The 17,002-nt window shown below is 40.8% G+C and overlaps 1 protein-coding gene across 14 annotated transcripts in view; it reads right to left on the minus strand.

The window, feature by feature from the left end:
• The window catches only part of inpp4b (inositol polyphosphate-4-phosphatase type II B), a 384,743-nt gene that overhangs the window by 69,524 nt on the left and 298,217 nt on the right, over nt 1–17,002 (minus strand). For all 14 annotated transcript variants that reach the window (XM_082537632.1, XM_082537630.1, XM_082537622.1 and 11 more), the window contains 3 exons: nt 9,282–9,393; nt 3,685–3,754; nt 390–537 (listed from right to left, as the gene is read on the minus strand). In XM_082537632.1, the coding sequence (XP_082393758.1) occupies nt 390–537; nt 3,685–3,754; nt 9,282–9,393 (330 nt within the window). The remainder of the gene's footprint in view (nt 1–389; nt 538–3,684; nt 3,755–9,281; nt 9,394–17,002) is intronic.

Consider the following 17,002-nt stretch of genomic DNA (forward strand, 5'->3'; position numbering starts at 1 on the left):
TTTCCTTTTTTTTTCTTTAGGTCACGAGCAGTTGTCTAAGCATTTCACTGCATATCGTACTGTGTATGACTGTGTACGTGACAAATAAAAATTTGAATTTGAATCCCTGTAAAAATAGTTGTGTCTTCCCCTCAGTCTTTCTTGCAGTGTCTGCTAAGCTCCCCTCATGTGTTAACCCCCGTGATTTCCTGGGCTAATTTTGAATCTCAGCTTCTTGTTTTTGGATTTACTTTGGGCTTTGTTTCTGAGAACTGCGAGTCAGCCAAAATAAAAGACCTGCCTTCTGTTTAATCAGTATGGCTCCACAGCCTGGGTCCTTAATCTCCACGACAAGAAGAAGAAATTAAGGTCCACACAACGATTATGTCTGATTTTTCAGATGCGCTTACCTACTCATGTCCTCCTGAATGTACAGCGCGAGCAGCTGTTTGGGGATACTGAACGACAGAGTGCACTCCTCCATTTGTTCCCGCACAAGCATCCACTTGCTGTCCACTGTTTGAAATCTGTACACTTTGCATACTGGGTTCTTGAACACTGCCAGAGAAAGACAAAGGGATGGTGAGAACAAAGTAAAAAAAAAGAAGTTGTTCACTGAACCATCTGACACAGCAGAAAATACATCACATCCCTGTTTTATAAATTTTAAAGAGTTTCTCTTTAATTTTGCAAAAGGTAAACAGACTTTTACATCAGCTCTGACAGGACGTGACAGAACAGATAGACTTCAAAAGTCTTGAAAAGTCGTGTGAGGTATGAAGCACAAATTAAATTCTATAATCAATAATGGTGTCTGCCGTAGATAAGAAGTTTCTCATTTTTCAAGGCCTTCCTTCCCTCTCTTACTCTCTCTATACTTCAGTTGACAGCACAGCAGAGCAAAACACGTAACCTTGTCCTACTAATCTTTGCCTTATTATTTCCTCCATTTCCATATTAATTGCTTATTTATTGTGCAACGCTGAGGAACGGTCCATTGAATCATTTTGAAAGTTTCCTTACGAACCCCAGTGCCCAGCTCTTCCATCAAAACTGATTCACGTTGAGTCCCATCTTTATTTTTTTTCTTGCAGAGAGTGGCTAATAGCAGCAATTGAAGGCTGGAAACGAAAAACAGCTCTAATGCTCTTATCTGCATGCTAGCAGCAGAGGGCAAGAAAGCTGTGAGCCTTAAACTGTGTGTAGTACTCCTTTCTGTTTGCAGAGCTGAAGCACTCAGAGTGAAACCTTGAAAATCTTGCAATGGGTAGTCAAACATGCGTAGCAGGAAAAAAAAAATCAATTTTTTTTTTTGCCTTAATTCATAAATGGAAGCCATACTCATGCTCCTACTGGCAGTGCAGAAAACAGTCCCCATAAGAAGCCCTTATACAGCACTATAACACTGATGGAAGTAAACTGTTGTTTTTTTGTTTTTTTCAAGGTCGTCTGTCTGAGTCCTCCTTTTGAAACCTAGTGTCTGAGCCATTAATCCTCACACTGCTACGTCATTTGTCCTCGAGTGTTAAAGTTCAGCGATGCCCTTCAGATGGGTTCCAGAAGGCACACGACAGTGGGAGTCCTTATGTGGTAAGAGTTTTCATTTAGGATGCAATGTGATGCAATGTGCTACTTGACTGACTTAAGCAGCAGCTTTATATGTGGTTTAATAAAAGATAGTTTCTTAGTAAAAACTGGGTAACCTTTACAAATCAAAACAAAACAACTGTAATAAAAAATGTTAAAAACTATTCCAACAATTCCCATCTTCGCCACCAGCCAACAGTATTTCATGCTAGTCTGACTGGATTTGATTGTTTGGTTAACGTCATCATTTCGGGACCAAATCCAAGAATAACTGAGTTTGGATAATCGGTTTGTGTTGTAGACTTCCTTTGGTGTTATAAAACCATGAACAAACATTCTTCCTTACCATCTGATACCATCCCCCCACACTGTTTTGGTACTTTATATAGATATTACAAATGCATATACAACTCCATAGCTTTTAATTATTCTTAACAAATCCATGGTTGACATCCACTCTCCAACAAAGTGTACTACCACTCAGGAATTTAAACATGATAATAAAGAGAAACAAATGATCAGGGTACAGAACAGAAGTCCCATTCTTGTTGGGGGTTGTCTTTGTGGGGTTTACATATGGTCCATGTGCTGGATGCTTTTTATGTGATATCTAGATGATGAGAATAGCAAAGAATATACTGAAATCAAATAGAGAAAACTACCATACAGTAACCACAGCAAGCACAGCAAGAAATGCAGCAAAAGATTTTCCAAAGCTCTGCACGAAAGGCATTTCTATTAGTGTTAATCTTGTGACTTTTTACTGACTTAACTGCATAGCAGTAGACAGGCTACTACACTATAAAAACTCCACACAGACAGCAAGAGATTCTCTTAAGGACAATAACGATAAGTCAGACAGACTGCAGACGGGCTTAATATTATTTTTCTACGGCGCTTAAGATGTTGAAATTAATGACAATTTAATTATGACTAGCCTGAACAACTCTTGAGAGGGTTCATAATTGCATCTAAATGAAATGTGAAAATCAAAAATCGTTGGCACGGGGATTCGAAAAACTTTAATGGGTTGACAAAAATAAATGAGGAGATACATGGAGAGAAAGGGGTGAGGGCACAGCCTTAATCGGAGGAGCAACAGTTTGCTGACTTCCACCCCCATCAGCGAAGCGGATTAACCCCCGGACTCCCCCCTGCCGCCACACTAATCTGTCCACCAATCAGATGCCTCCGTTTCCCTTCCTGACACCTCTTAAGAAAATGACTTGCCGAGAATTGCTGCGCGTGGGCTCTGCTATCTCCCCGTTCTCTGCATGCTCATTTTGAAAGGTAATAAAAGTGGAAGACTAAATTGCGTTACTCAATCTGGCTGTATCTGTGGGGAGGGTATTGTTTTGACAGGCTGCAGATGTGCACCTGCAAACATGGCTGCAGTTCACTAGTTAATCACAGTAGAAACAGTAAGCAGCAATGACACCATGACAACAGGCGTGCGACTGCTGGGGAGCTCGGGGAGGCTAAGGGGATCCAGGTACAGGAGAAAATGGATGTGTGGAACAAATGGATGTGTGTCTCCCAAGTTTCCTTTGAAAAAGGGGCTGTGAAGTTTTAACACAGCAGGAGTTGTGACCTTTTCAAGTCACACGCTTTTCCGTCTACATGTCTTTCATTTTCTCTCTGCAATGCTCTCTTTTCTAACCGGTGAGTGAGCTGACTTTCTGTGTTACCACTAAATTAGTCTCACGCAGCTCATATGACATCTTCTGATCATCTTTAGTTAGTCTACAAAGAACTGAGCAGGCTAACATTGTCAGACACCTCTCACTAGTCTCTGTCTGTCTAAAAACACTTTGGCGCATAGTAAATGTAAGCAGGGAAGATAAAATTCTTTAATCAAGAAAAAGGACACAGCATAGACTTCAAATGTTATTCATAGAGAAGTTACTCAAGGTTAAACAGATGCAGAGCATTAACAGACTTTTAGATGAAGACGTTACATGATGTTAATGTATTAAATGCATTATAATAGAGTCTTTCAGCCTTTCCTTCAAGGCCATTATAGAGTTCTTTCAAGAAGGGGAAATTAGAGGCATTTTTATTGCAACATTATCCAGCAATAAGTGGTGAAATTACAGGTGCTCAGGGTGTGACTCATACCTGGCCCGGTCAATGGGTTATTTTCTCTGTCGGTGCAAGAATGGTGCGCAGACTCACATACCAGTGGACACTGGAAAGAACAGAAGAAAAGACAAGATGAAAACTGGCAAACATGAGCATGAACAGTAAAGCATTTCTCTGATGTGCTTTCAGGCTTTGATCACAAACTGTCGCCTGTGACGGCAACCACATTTAAGTGCAGCCTGACACTGAGACTTGATGTGACATATACTCTAATTTGGTGGCAGCTCGAGTTTGAAAATCCTAATTTAGCTTTGACACACTGAGAGGTACTTTAGCGCCAAAGCTGTAGCCAGCAGGTAAAATTCCGGTAGTTTGATCCGTGTTCTGCTAGAGAACCATAAAGCTGCTCACATAAGCATAATTACATTAAAAAACCCATATCTATCTTTCTATCTATACATATACATCTATAAATATATACGGTTTCTTCAGCTGGTAAATTTCAAACTTTCAAAATTTCAAACTATCAACTGACATACAGTAAATTACCTGGTTTTACTTAGGAGAGATGGGAGACCACACAGCTTTAATCTCTCAATTACTGTGTCCTACTAGGCAAAAGATCCAATATCTTTTAATGTGGTTATTTCATTGCTTAATCATTACAACAGTAACCAACAAGAGACAAAAAATCCACTCTCATAAAACTTGCAGTATACTCTAATGTTCTGAATTAGTTTAGGTGCAATTTTCCAAAATGAAATTTCTCAAGCAAGCAAAAGACTTTGGAAGAAATTCAATTCAATTTAATTTTCATTTCAGTTGTATTCATATAGTGCCAAATCACAACAATAATCATCTCAAGGTGCTTCATATTGTGAAGTAAAGATCTACACTGATAGAAAGGAAACCCCAACAATCAGATGACCCTCCTATGAACAACCACTTGGTGACCGTGGGAGTAAAAAACCCTTTTAGCAGGAAGAAACATTGGACAGAACCAGGGTCAGCGAAGGGATAGATGTGACGAGCTGGGTGTGAGAGGGAAAAATATGGACAATCTGAAAATATAAAGCATGTGGAAGTGCCATAAACCTGCAGCTGTCTTTAAAGGCCAACAGAGGGCGACTCTGTTTCTGGCTGAGTGTTAAATATTTTCTGTTTTTTTCCTTTTAAAAACAAAATCTTGATAACTTATCTAAGGCTCCGTCCACACGTACCCGGGTATTTTTGAAAACTGAGATTCTTCTATGTGTTTTCCCCTTTCGTCCACATGTAAACGGCGTATTTACTAAAACTCATTTTTTGCACGCAGCGTCAAAGGTGTGCGCCTTTTTTGACGTCACACTGTGCGCCACGTTATTGTTTCGGTGAAATGCATTTCTACAATACTATTACTGTTAATTGTACTCTCTGCAGTGTTTAAATGCTTACATATATACACACAGTTACTGTCCCTCCACACATACAACTTGGTTCTGCTTCTATGCCCCATCTATGTTTACTATTTCCCACCGAGGCTTCTAGACTTCTGATTGGCCAACATTTCTACACGGTTAGGAATATATCGCCACCTGTTGCTTTGGCATGTTCCTAGCAGCATTTTCCTTCATTTTTGCGTTTACATGTGGACGGGATAAGTTTTTAAAACTAAAACGGAAAATCTCCGTTTTCAAAAATACCCGTGTACGTGTGGATGTAGCCTAAGTTACACACAATTATTAAAAATTTGTGTGATTTGTGAAAAAGTGGGTGTTCCCACTGTTACAACCTGGCTCAGAAGCTGCAACATGAAGTGGAGACTGACATCAGAATTAGTAGAAACACTGGTTTTATTTCACTGGTTGAAAATGACAGCCCAGAAAGCATTATGGTAAGTAGGATCTCCCCCAAGCCAACCTGAGGCCTTTATCTACACCTTTTCAGATTTAGATTTAGTCTGTCACCCTCTTTTACCCAAATCTCTGTACAGGAAGACATCCTGTTCCATTTACAGAGACCAACAGCAGACATTTGGAGTTAAATGACTTTCGGTTTAATGACTTTCTGTTGGACCATTACAGCTGCTCTTCCATCAGTTGAAGAGGCAACAAACTGTGAATGTACTATTTCTAACTGTTTTGAACTGCAGGATGTCGCAAACCGCAGGTCCGATGCATAACAGCAACTCGACAAGGTGAACTAAGAAGCTACAAATCTCTTGTAGGGAAAAATCTGACAGACACTAAACAGGTACATTTCTAGTAGGGCTGGGCGATATAAACGATATATGATAGAAACGATATAAATTTGGCCACCGATAGAGATTTTGACTATACCGCTCTATCGCGATAGCGCATCGCGGTCGAAAGCATCGCAGTGGCTACAACCATTATCATCTGCAAATTATGCCGGGCGACAGTCATAGCAAAGAGATGAAGCACTTTTGAAATATGGGGAAAGCCAAAAACTGCGCTTCCTCCACTTCAGTACCATTGATTCATTAATGTTGAATTCTCTCGCAGCTGTACTGTTCCCATGTTGTTGCAGTATATTAATAACTAACCTCCTATTGTGGATGAATAATCTCAGTTGTTCTCCTGACTGAAGTCTGGCCCGTCTATAGCATCCTGCTATACGATTGCATTTGTCCCTAACCACCAGAATCCTTCACGTTAACTTTTATCAAGTGGAAAAAAACTTGGCGTTCATCCTCCAGCTTCACTGTGCTAATGTTATGCTAACATAGCTGTGTCGCTAGCAATCCCGTAGCAGAACATTATATACCAGGTAGTCCAACTTCAGTAACCCTGCAAACGCCACTGCTGTTTAGTTTTCTGTCTTCATTTATGTCGGAAGTGGTGGCAGAGCTGTACGTTTTAGTTAGTTTCAAAAATCTCTCAGTCAGAACATGGTATGTCATGTTTAGGTGGAAACTAGCGAGCTAACTTCCTGTTAACTTCTAACTCCGTTAAATTTAATAAATTCTGTTTTCATGGATGCATGGATGTAAAACTTAATTGTTACACCCGATAAAGCAGCAACGCTGATGATTTTATTAAAGATGAAAGAATTTAAACCGTTTTTAACTCTCAGTGTTCGTTTGACTTTGGGACCTGAAGAGACGGAGCTTTGGACCCAGATTACTCCGCGAAGCTCCTTACTACGGCAGCCGTAATGCTCTGACAATCCATCAAAACATTTTTTAACAGATTTCTGCACACCAAAATCGGTTCGAGGTCAGTAAGCACAACCAGAATTCATACATAAGGCACACTCGATTTTTGAGAAAATTAAAGGATTTTAAGTGTGCCTTATAGTGTGGAAAATACGTTAGACAGAAGAACACAATATATCGCGATATATATCATTACCACACGTGCTTCAAATTATATCGCGATATGGATTTTAGGCCATATCGCCCAGCCCTAATTTCTAGGACTTTTTGTGTTTCCTGTAAAATGTGATGGTCTGAATCCTTTTCATTTCTCATTTATTTAATTGGTGGTAGTTTGCACACTGAAGCAGCGGTGTTGTAATGGTGAGGTAATGAAGGTGAAAGGGAATGAGACATGGACATGGACATGGACCCCCACCTCCCCCAGTATATTAATTGATTAAAAAATAAAAAATTGACTGTCATTGACCCTGTAAGGTAATTACAGGATTGCATGATTTTAGTGCTAGACAAAAGTTATGTTTTAGCTAATATAAAACAAAGACGATACATTAGCTGCAACTCTGACTTTTGTGTTGGGTGAAATAACACTGAGTTAGGGTTAGAGCTTCTGCACTGGACTACTGTGGCCAACAGTTATTAAACCAGACGTTCTGAGTACCAAAGCCTACAGTGTAGTGGCACATCATTAACTTATTTCTTACATTTTTTATTCTTGAGGTTTTGGTCCTGAAAAGGTTGAAAGAAACTGATACAAACCCTGGGGCTTTAATGTAGCAGACCCTTAAAATGTATAAAATAGTCAAATTCACACAGAAAGGAGGTGAAGCTGTACTCTTAACTTTACACTCTGCTTTTCATAAAAACACACATGCACACCAGTTAAAATGATGTTTTTTTTGAATTATGCCTGGGTTTCTTCGTCAAAGCAACGTGAACCACTGACAACTAGCAATCTTTCATGCTCGCTGTATCCCAGCTCTGGCCTGTCTGATGAACCATCTAACACAGCCAGACAGCCAAATCTGTCCCCAGAAAAGGACTTTAATGACTGCTAGGGACGATCCATCACCTCTCCTAGCTCAGAAACTGATCCTGAATAAAACAGACATCAACCAACAGCAGCCACACAGAGTCACACACACTAACTCCAGAGTAAACTGTGTCCATTGGACAGAATGGGCAGATTTTACTGGGCAAGTTTCTCGTCTAATGATAAGTATTAACAATGAGCTAAGGGCCTCAGCTGCGAAAGGAGTCCCATTGTAACGGTAGGCAGCATCTGTTAGATGGCTCTTTGAAGGCTAAAATATGTAAAGAGATCAGATCAAAGGTGACTGGAGTATCTTTCTTGCTTCAGCTGATTATTTTTGCAGGGTCAGTGGGATATTCATGAGCAGCAACCACCTAAGCGATGACACGGACTGATCAAACACAGACTTACAAGCATGTGCAAATATGTAAATTAGGCAGCAGCACATGAACATGACTAAGGTACCTTGAACAAGGAGGGAATAAGAGAACTTCCCTACAAGAGAGTCCTGAGTCTAAAGTGAGCCTTCCCCTGGATTTGTCATAGCCCTTCCTTCTTTCCTTCCTTCATCTTCAACAACAGCAACGATACACACAAGGAAATATGCTGTGACAAGACAAATGCGCACACACACGCACACGCATAGGGCAACACATTCATCAAGGCGACATGGGCAGATTTTCAGTGACATGCTGGAGCCTAGCAGGGAACCTCCCTGCACCATTAACAGGGGTGGGCAGAACAGAAAGCCAGTCAGCCATGTAGAGGCCCTCGGTCAATTATATAAGACATGAATCACACGCATACACAAACACAACGTACAAAAAACACACAATTATCCACACAAACAGGAAATCAACAGCAGGCCTCTGTGCTGCTCTACAAAGCTGTTCCTATTTACGGATGAGAAATATCCCAAGAGCTTTGTTTTTTTGTTTTTTTGTTTTTTTTTTAACTGATTTCCCTGAGATCTACAGCATGAATTCACCTGACAAATCACAGCCTCTTAGGAATGTGCAGAGAAATGCAGAAATCAAATCAGGAGTGCATATGCACAACTCTACTTTCGGTCTGGTGGCGCCTCAAAAACTCAGACTCTGAAGGAGAATACTCCTTCTTCCTCTTTTAACTTCCTGATGATGACGTTGTGTGATCTCAGAGCCCAGTTAAGAGCAGAGAAGAATGCATAACGGTTTGACACAAATAGATTTGTGAGTGTATGTGTGTCAATATCATTCTTTTAAAACCCTTTCGGTATCAACATATAGGCATTCAGACATTAAACGTACTCACATCCTGTAAATCCCTATTAGGTTTTACTGAAGTTTATTTAATCTCATTGGAGGACTTGTGCAGTGCCTGTCTAATCCTAGTATTAGCACGAGGCGTCTGGCACATGGAGACTCCCGCTCCTGCTTCGTCTAGTCAGCCCGCTAACCTTACCTTCTGTGACGGTATGTCTGTGGTGATCTGGTCCACATCAACCTCCTCCATCTCCCCCATCTTCAGACGACTCACCACCACTGTTCCTGCTGTGCACACACCATCAGATGACCTAAAGCAAGACATGAAGAGAGAGAGAGAGAAAAAGATACATTCACTTTTGGCCTCTTCATTCAAGCTGTTAAATAAAAGTCTCATCTGTTAAATGATATTTTCCTCTAGCTACTGCCCCTCTACGGGCCTCAGAAATATTCATCTTCATGTCAGCCCCCCCTGACTCGGCAAACCTAATAAGCTTATTTCCAGCCTTGCACAGGTTGTGAAATTATAAAGCTTTGAGTAAAAAGTGGAATCAGGACATGGACGCTTGCACTGCGGCGATTCCTTTTCCTGACAGATTTTGCCCAGGAGTTTTGCATGCAGAATAAAATCCCAGCGCGCTTCAGCAGGAAGCTGATGGGGGTGAAGGAAAGAACGTTTCATCTAACTGTTCAAATAGTGGTTTATTAAACCAGGCTATGTGCCCCGACAGATATGAAAATTGATACTAGAGTTTTCATATCGGAGAGACCTGACTAATCACTTTCCCAATCATGGGGCCATGATTAAGGAGCTGATAGAAAATCTATAGTATTGGCAGGAAGACAGACGCTCTCAAATGAAGAAAAATGGTTCCCGGGTATAGCGGGAGCGAGTCTGATCACCTTAACAGACCCATCCCTAATGTGCTCAGTTCCACTCCAGCTGGAGAAAATATTGGATGTTGTGCATCAGCCACTGGTCTGGGGAGACAGGAGGATGGATGACACACCCCTGCCCGAGGAGAAGAAAATGCAAGGATGGTGATGGAAGCAAAAAGGATGCTTTCGAGGCCAATCAATCTTGGGCAGACACAAAAGAAGAAAATCTAAAGGCACCCATGAGAAAAAGGTAAGAAAGGAGATGCGGGAAGCAATGTGAGTGAAAACTGGAGAAGAGGACGGGGATCGAGAGGTTGGAGAGTGAAGGGAAAGTGTCTGTGGAGTGGGACCCTGGGAGCTTCAGTTAGCACTTAATGTCTTACAGTAGTCTCCAAGCAGAGAAAATAACATTGGCCGGTTTATAAATCCAATCATTGTCCCTTGCCAGACACCTGTCTCAGTGTTTACTCCTCTGCTCATCTTCTTGTTTCTTCCCCATTTTTTAGCGTGCCCCCTCCCGTTCCTGCGCAACAGAGGACCCAAGCACGGGAAAAGAAAGTCACCCTGACTTTGAACAAACATTATGTGCTGAGAGCGGCCCACACATAATCGAGGAAATGGAGATTAACACACATCGTGTTCTGTGATAGTCCTCCCAAGGCAAACCTTAGGGGTTACAGTGGTCCCCTACTCTTTAGATTACTGCGCCGCAATCCACTAATGAAACTCCCCATTTAGGTGGACAAGAGACTCAGTTAGAATTGCTTTAACGTAATTAACTTACAGTATGCCTTTGAGAGATATATTAGGATTTTTTTTGTTTGTTTTGATTTGCAGCCAAACATAAACTCAGCACCTACTCAAATACAAATTTCTTTTATATTACTGCTGTCTGTGAGGAAAAGGACTCTTCTGCAGCCTATTTAAAAGGGCTGGGATGATTCGATTTAGCTCAATCACTGCAGAGCCAATTCTCTGTTCCATTAAAAAACAAGCACGGAAGAGGTTAGAGACTTCTGACAGGATGCCTGGTCTTCAGAGGCACCCCTTTACTTTAACTAAAGCCATTTAGCACGAGCATGAAGTGACCTCCGATTAACTTAGAAGGTTTTGATGAGCGCTGTTGTTGAAAAAGAAGACATTGTTTGGAGAAAAAAAAAGACCCTTCCCCCTCCACTCCCACATTCCCTCCTCTTCTCCCTCCTCGTCACTTTCCGTCTGTTGGAGCTGGCATGGAAACAAATCTGCAGATTGTTCTTTGCCTGTGAGCCCATCTTTTTCTTTTTCTTTTTTTAATCTAATTGGCCCAGGATCTCTTTTATGACAACACTTAATCAGATGGCTTTGTTCAAGTGACAAAAATAATGTGCTTAAAATGTCTGCTGTGAATCTGGCACAATTTGAGAAATAATTAGTTATCAGGGAAGTGCCTTACATTTAACAGTTATTTTCTTTTGAAAGGCTTTCTTGTAGTTTACGGATACATTTCCCAGCGTGGGAGCATGCAATGCAATTTGTTTCAAATGGCCAGTTTGCACTAATAAGCTCTAAATGTACGAGCTATATGTCTTAAGTACACACTGTATACACTGCACAGTGCAAATGATAATACTTTCAATTATCTGTACAAGACGGGAGGCTTCGGCTGAGCATCATATCTTAATTTTGCTTCTTGTACAGTTTTTATCTACTAATGACACAATATCTTTTCCACTAATGATGCCCCCCCAAAAACTTTTTTTCCTTTTTCTGTTAGGCTGTAACATTTTAAAGTTAAGCTGCTTCATCAGGCTTACCTCACTGTGAACTTACAAAAGGTTGTGTACACATTTTTTAATGGCATATTCATCCAGGGTCGCAGGAAGCTGAGTACACACAAAGAAATCATCTATTTGCTCCACACAGCCTCTTTAGAAACACCAGTTTTGCAGTTGACATGCTTGTCTTTGGACTGAACATGTAAAAGCCCGACCTCGATTATTATTTACCTTCAGGTGAAAACAAACTAAACTTCATTTGGCATGGCTCTTCAAAGTATGAAACACAGTAACATGACTGCTGATGGTTCACATACCTATTAAAACTCTTTAAAAAAAGAGATGTGTGTATTCAGTTAAATGAGCAAAAGGCAACGACCTGAGCAATGTTGCTGACTTGATGTTTCTGTACATAGGATCTGTGACACAACTGTGTTTTCAAACCACCACATTTAGCAACCAAGAAAACTAATTTTCCCACTTTGATTGGTTTGAGCAAGTCTATCCAGCCCAGTGGTTTAGCTGGATTTATGGGTGCGTTGCAATGTAGCAGCGACCTCAGTATCATTATGAGTTACATGTTTTCCACAGTAATATTATTACTGTCATTATTTTTCTACTGTTATTGGAAATACTATCATTACTACTGTTATTTTTTGCTTCTTTGGTGCTTTGATGATAGATGGCAATGGTTGCTTTTTTTTGTTTGTTTGGTGAAACGAGCAGTTATACCCTGCTATAATAGGCTTGCACTGCAACGCAGAGCCCGGTGTACAGTCTGGAGACACACTACCTCATTTACACTGATTGTTTTGTCTTTGTCTATAGATGCGGCATCATAATAGTTTTTACTCAACCTGTCATCACTCTGAAAATAAGCGAATGGTCAAAGATCATGAAGTCTACAAGTTTAGATAACTTGGGTTAAATGGATGAACGCAAAATTGACCAAACAAAAATCCTGTTTCCGCTCTCTTGTGGACCAAAAAAAAGGAAAGAGGTTTGTAGAGCAAAGTCAAGAAAAGGACAATAACGCTAAATTCAACAGCCCGTGGGTGGGGAAAGTTCATCAAAACACTTCAAAGCAGCAAAGCGTCAGTTTTTCTCAGGCTTTCTCTCTGTGGGATGCCACAAGGAGGGAAACACCTGATAGCCACAGAAAAGAAGCAAAAACACTCATGGCTTTTACTCTTGCAAGGGGTTTTGCTTTAACAGTGAGAAACTAAATTACCCACCAGAACGCGCAAATAACTATTTGTGTTTTGCCAAAAGAAGACATTTTTAAGAGCTCTTGAGGACACCTTAAAGCTGAATGTTAATAGAAGTAGTCAGAAAAATACAAAAAGGATCCTACAACAGCAACAAATGTGCTACAGCCTTGTTGTGAAGGAATGGAAGTGTGGATGGGATTCTTGACCTATATAAAGCTGGACCGGTGGCTAAATATAGCCCTGGCTAGTTTTTACTAAGGACAGATGTTAGGACATGAGACAGTAATAATGGAGAATGCCAGCTTTAGAAGTCATAGTTCTAATGCTGATTTTTTTTTTCCATTAGGGATAAATGACACAATCATGTGATTCGGAGTAATTGGGCATTTTGTAACTGGGGAACTGACTCAATCAATAAGACTCTACTGCAGGCATTGTTCATAGAGCTGGACAGAATCACCAGGGGACACTTACACTGAGCACACTCTCTCTGGCATGTCTGGACCACTTGAAATTTATTCCCTGAGAAAAAAAAAAAACTGCCCTGGTTTTCACTTGATGAAGGAGACTTACACCATGCGCAATATATTCAGTCTGAATGAAAAATTAATGTAAAACACCCTCTGTGTCCATTGTAAAAATTCAGTTCTGTGTTAGAATTAAGGATATTTTAACGGCTCTCGGGCTCAGGATGTTTTTTTAAACTTGAAAGGCGAAGCAGGCAAACATTTATTGAAAACAAGCCGATTAACTGGAATACATCAATGAGATCAAACTGTAAAATTCTGAAGTAGAAAACTAATCTGTTTGTCGGATGCAATACATCTGTAGTAAGCAGAACAGGAGCTACGTCAGCGGAAGCTTGATACTTGCAGACAATTTGTGAGTTTTAACACATCCTATTTGTTCCAGTTCTCACACACACACACACACGCACACGCACACACACACACACACACACACACACACACACTACTATTCTTGCATGATGAGAACTGTCTTCACACTACATTTACTTTATGTTAGTGCTTAACTGCTGTCAGAAACCATCTGGGATAAGCTATTTTTACAGAAGAAGCAAGGTGGGGAAAAATATCCAGAATGGATGCCATTTCTTCAGCCAGTCACATCAATCCAGACTCCGGCTGACAAGTAGGCACTTAATGACTGTTGTGGGACAATTGCTATACGTTTAACTGAATTTGAACAACTTTAGCTGCAAGCGATTTGATAGGAAAGCGTTTATCAGAAAAGCACAGGAAACTCAATGATTAATTCATGGGCCAGTGTAGTATTTAGTAAATATCTACAGCTCTGTTTCTAAAGAAACCTTAGAGCAGATCAAATTATGGTCATTTCCCTACAGTAAAGGCTTATAGGGACGCTTCAGTGTAAACTAGTTAAACTATTAAGCGTACAAAGTACTATTGCCACCAGCCGAGGCATTATCTCAACAGAATTTAACACCCTAAAGCACATCTGCTGTCTGGAAGTTTATGTGAGAACACATCAAGAAACTGACAGACTTGGGGTGATGTAATTTTTATTTTTTAGAAAGACACCAAATGGTCGCAAATCACACTTAGCACCGAGTTCCTTCTTCAGCCAGACAATTTGCTGCATCATTCTGCTACTGCCGCCTGAAAACGGTGGACTGCTCCCTCTGGGTAGAGGATGAGACGATGCCCCGAGCGAAGGAATTTAAGTATCTTGGCATTTTGTTCATGAGTCGCAGCATAATGAAGCTTCAGATGGACGGGCGGATCGATGCAGCAACAGCGGCAGTAACGCGGGTGTTCTGGATCGTTTTGGTGAAAAAGAGTTAAGTCAGAAGGTGAAGTTTTTCATTTGCCAGTCAATCGATGTTCCAGCTGTGACAACCCCCCACCTTTTTCTCTCAACTCTGATTTCCGCTGGATGTGTTTCAGGTACCTGGTGGGCAGGGCAGAGATTGTCAGTACCAAATGGGAAGACCTGAGGCAGATGTTCCCAGACTATAAAGCTGTTGCTGACACTTCACTAGGTCTCCTGCCTGGCTGCTGTGTCATGACCTCCGAGCTTCTCTTCATGGTTCCTTCATGTTGTTTTTCTTTGCTTTAAAACACTCATCCACCTCCACCCTCATGCACATTTTGCACCGACAAGTCCACTGTTTTCAACACTACCACTGTTGCTTCGTCTTCTTACTATTATTACTAAATTACTTCAGTTTGCTGCCAAAACTAGTGAATTCTAGGTAGTAAATGACTGAATAAGGCACCTGAAAATAGTTTCCTTGGGCTCAAGGTGAGGAGCTCAGACATCATGGGGGTTCAGAGTTGCTGCTCCTTTGCGTCAAAAATAGCCAGCTGAGATGGTTCAAGCATCAGGACTTCTCCTGGGTGCCTTCCTCTGGAGGTTTTCTGGGCATGCCCAGCTTGGAGGACACCCTGGAATAGACCCTTCTTAGCCTCCCACCACCACCCCCAACTACAGATAAACAGATGGATGGATTCCCCTCCTCTCCTTCCCTTTATTTTCTGTTTCTCTTCACAGACTCCAAATAAAGGCATAAATCTCCCAAAAATAATCTTGAAAAAGACAAAAGCTGACAGACTTCCACTGCGTGCAGAAACCGAAAGAACAAAAAAACATCAAAATAAACAAAACTGTGAGACCATGCGCTTTAATCACATTTAAAAGAACACACTGGGATTGATGCTAAGCCCAGCAGTATGTGTCAGCACAAAATGAAAAACACGCACCATAATGGCATTACTGGCTATTCCCACCCCGAGGATATCTTTAATCTAAAGATAGACTCACATTTTAAGTCTCCCTTGAGACAACATTGACCCACCAATATGTACATGAAAGAATTATTGATTGCCAAAAACTTTTCAGTGAAAAAAAAAACTCCCACGCTGCTATTTCATTGTCACTGACGTGGGACGATCCACAGCCTTTGTTCTGGGCAAAAATGCATTCTGTGGTGCATCTTAACCTTCACAAGTGTGAGCTAGATAGATTTAGCAAGTAGTTTCCAAAGTACATTCTCTCTTTGCGGCTTCATGGGCAGCAGAGCCGCAGCAGAGGGACAGCAACACAAGGGAGGAATTTTGCACCCTTTTTGAGGACACTCAATTTTCCTCATTCAGACTTCTAAAGATTTCTTATAATGCATTTTGAACAAGGAAAGTGGATTTTGTCCCTCGACACTGAAATTGTTCGAAGGAGACCGCGAGCACGAAACACCAATAATTCTTCCAACGCGCTTTTGCAAATCCTTATGTTTATAGAAAAAAACTAATCTATCCTTAAGTAGAAATGAGTTTTTATGTGCCAAACAATAAAAATGGAATTTAAGACCAGATATGAACAGGAAGGAGCAATCACTGAGTGTCAATCACAGGCAGAAATATTGTATTTGCTTATTTCCTCACCTCACCCAACAAACAGAAGCACACATATCCATTATGTGCTGCCTGCTTTCAACTCTATTTTGCGTCTACTACGAGCATGTTGTCACAATTAAGACGTGAACGTTCTTATAAACAGTTCCAGTCAGTCAGCTGTGTGTCTGGCATGTATTTGATGTTAAGTCACAGAAAAGCTAAACGCAGATCAATGACAATTTGGTAGAGAGGACGGTTGAGTGGAAGTGGGCAGGTAGTGCAGTGCCCTGTATGCTCAGATGACCTTCATAGCCACTTATTCAGTAAGTGGAGCACCATCAGCTCATAAGTGGTAAGAGGTCAAACCCAGCTATCACGCTACATTTGCAAAGCACAATAAACAGCAAGTGTTGAATTGTGACAAATGGATCTAAAAAAATCTCATAGTCACATTTCGAATGTAATGACATATTCACTTCTTTTTCAACAAAGTGATATAAACCTGGGGGAAAACAGACTCCTTTGATCTCAAATAAAAAGAAGCTGACCAACAGTATTGAGAGGATACGCACACAATCAACTGGAGGACAGAGGACGATGGATAGAGGTGTTAATGTTTGTGTGATTTGAGTGTTATTAAGCTTGTTTCCTTAGGTGTTCTGTTAAATAAGAGTAGAGAGGTCTTTAGCTTAGCATACA

The sequence above is a fragment of the Aulonocara stuartgranti genome (genome assembly GCF_965226115.1).
Source record: "Aulonocara stuartgranti genome assembly, chromosome: 6".
Classification (NCBI taxonomy): Eukaryota; Metazoa; Chordata; class Actinopteri; order Cichliformes; family Cichlidae; genus Aulonocara; species Aulonocara stuartgranti.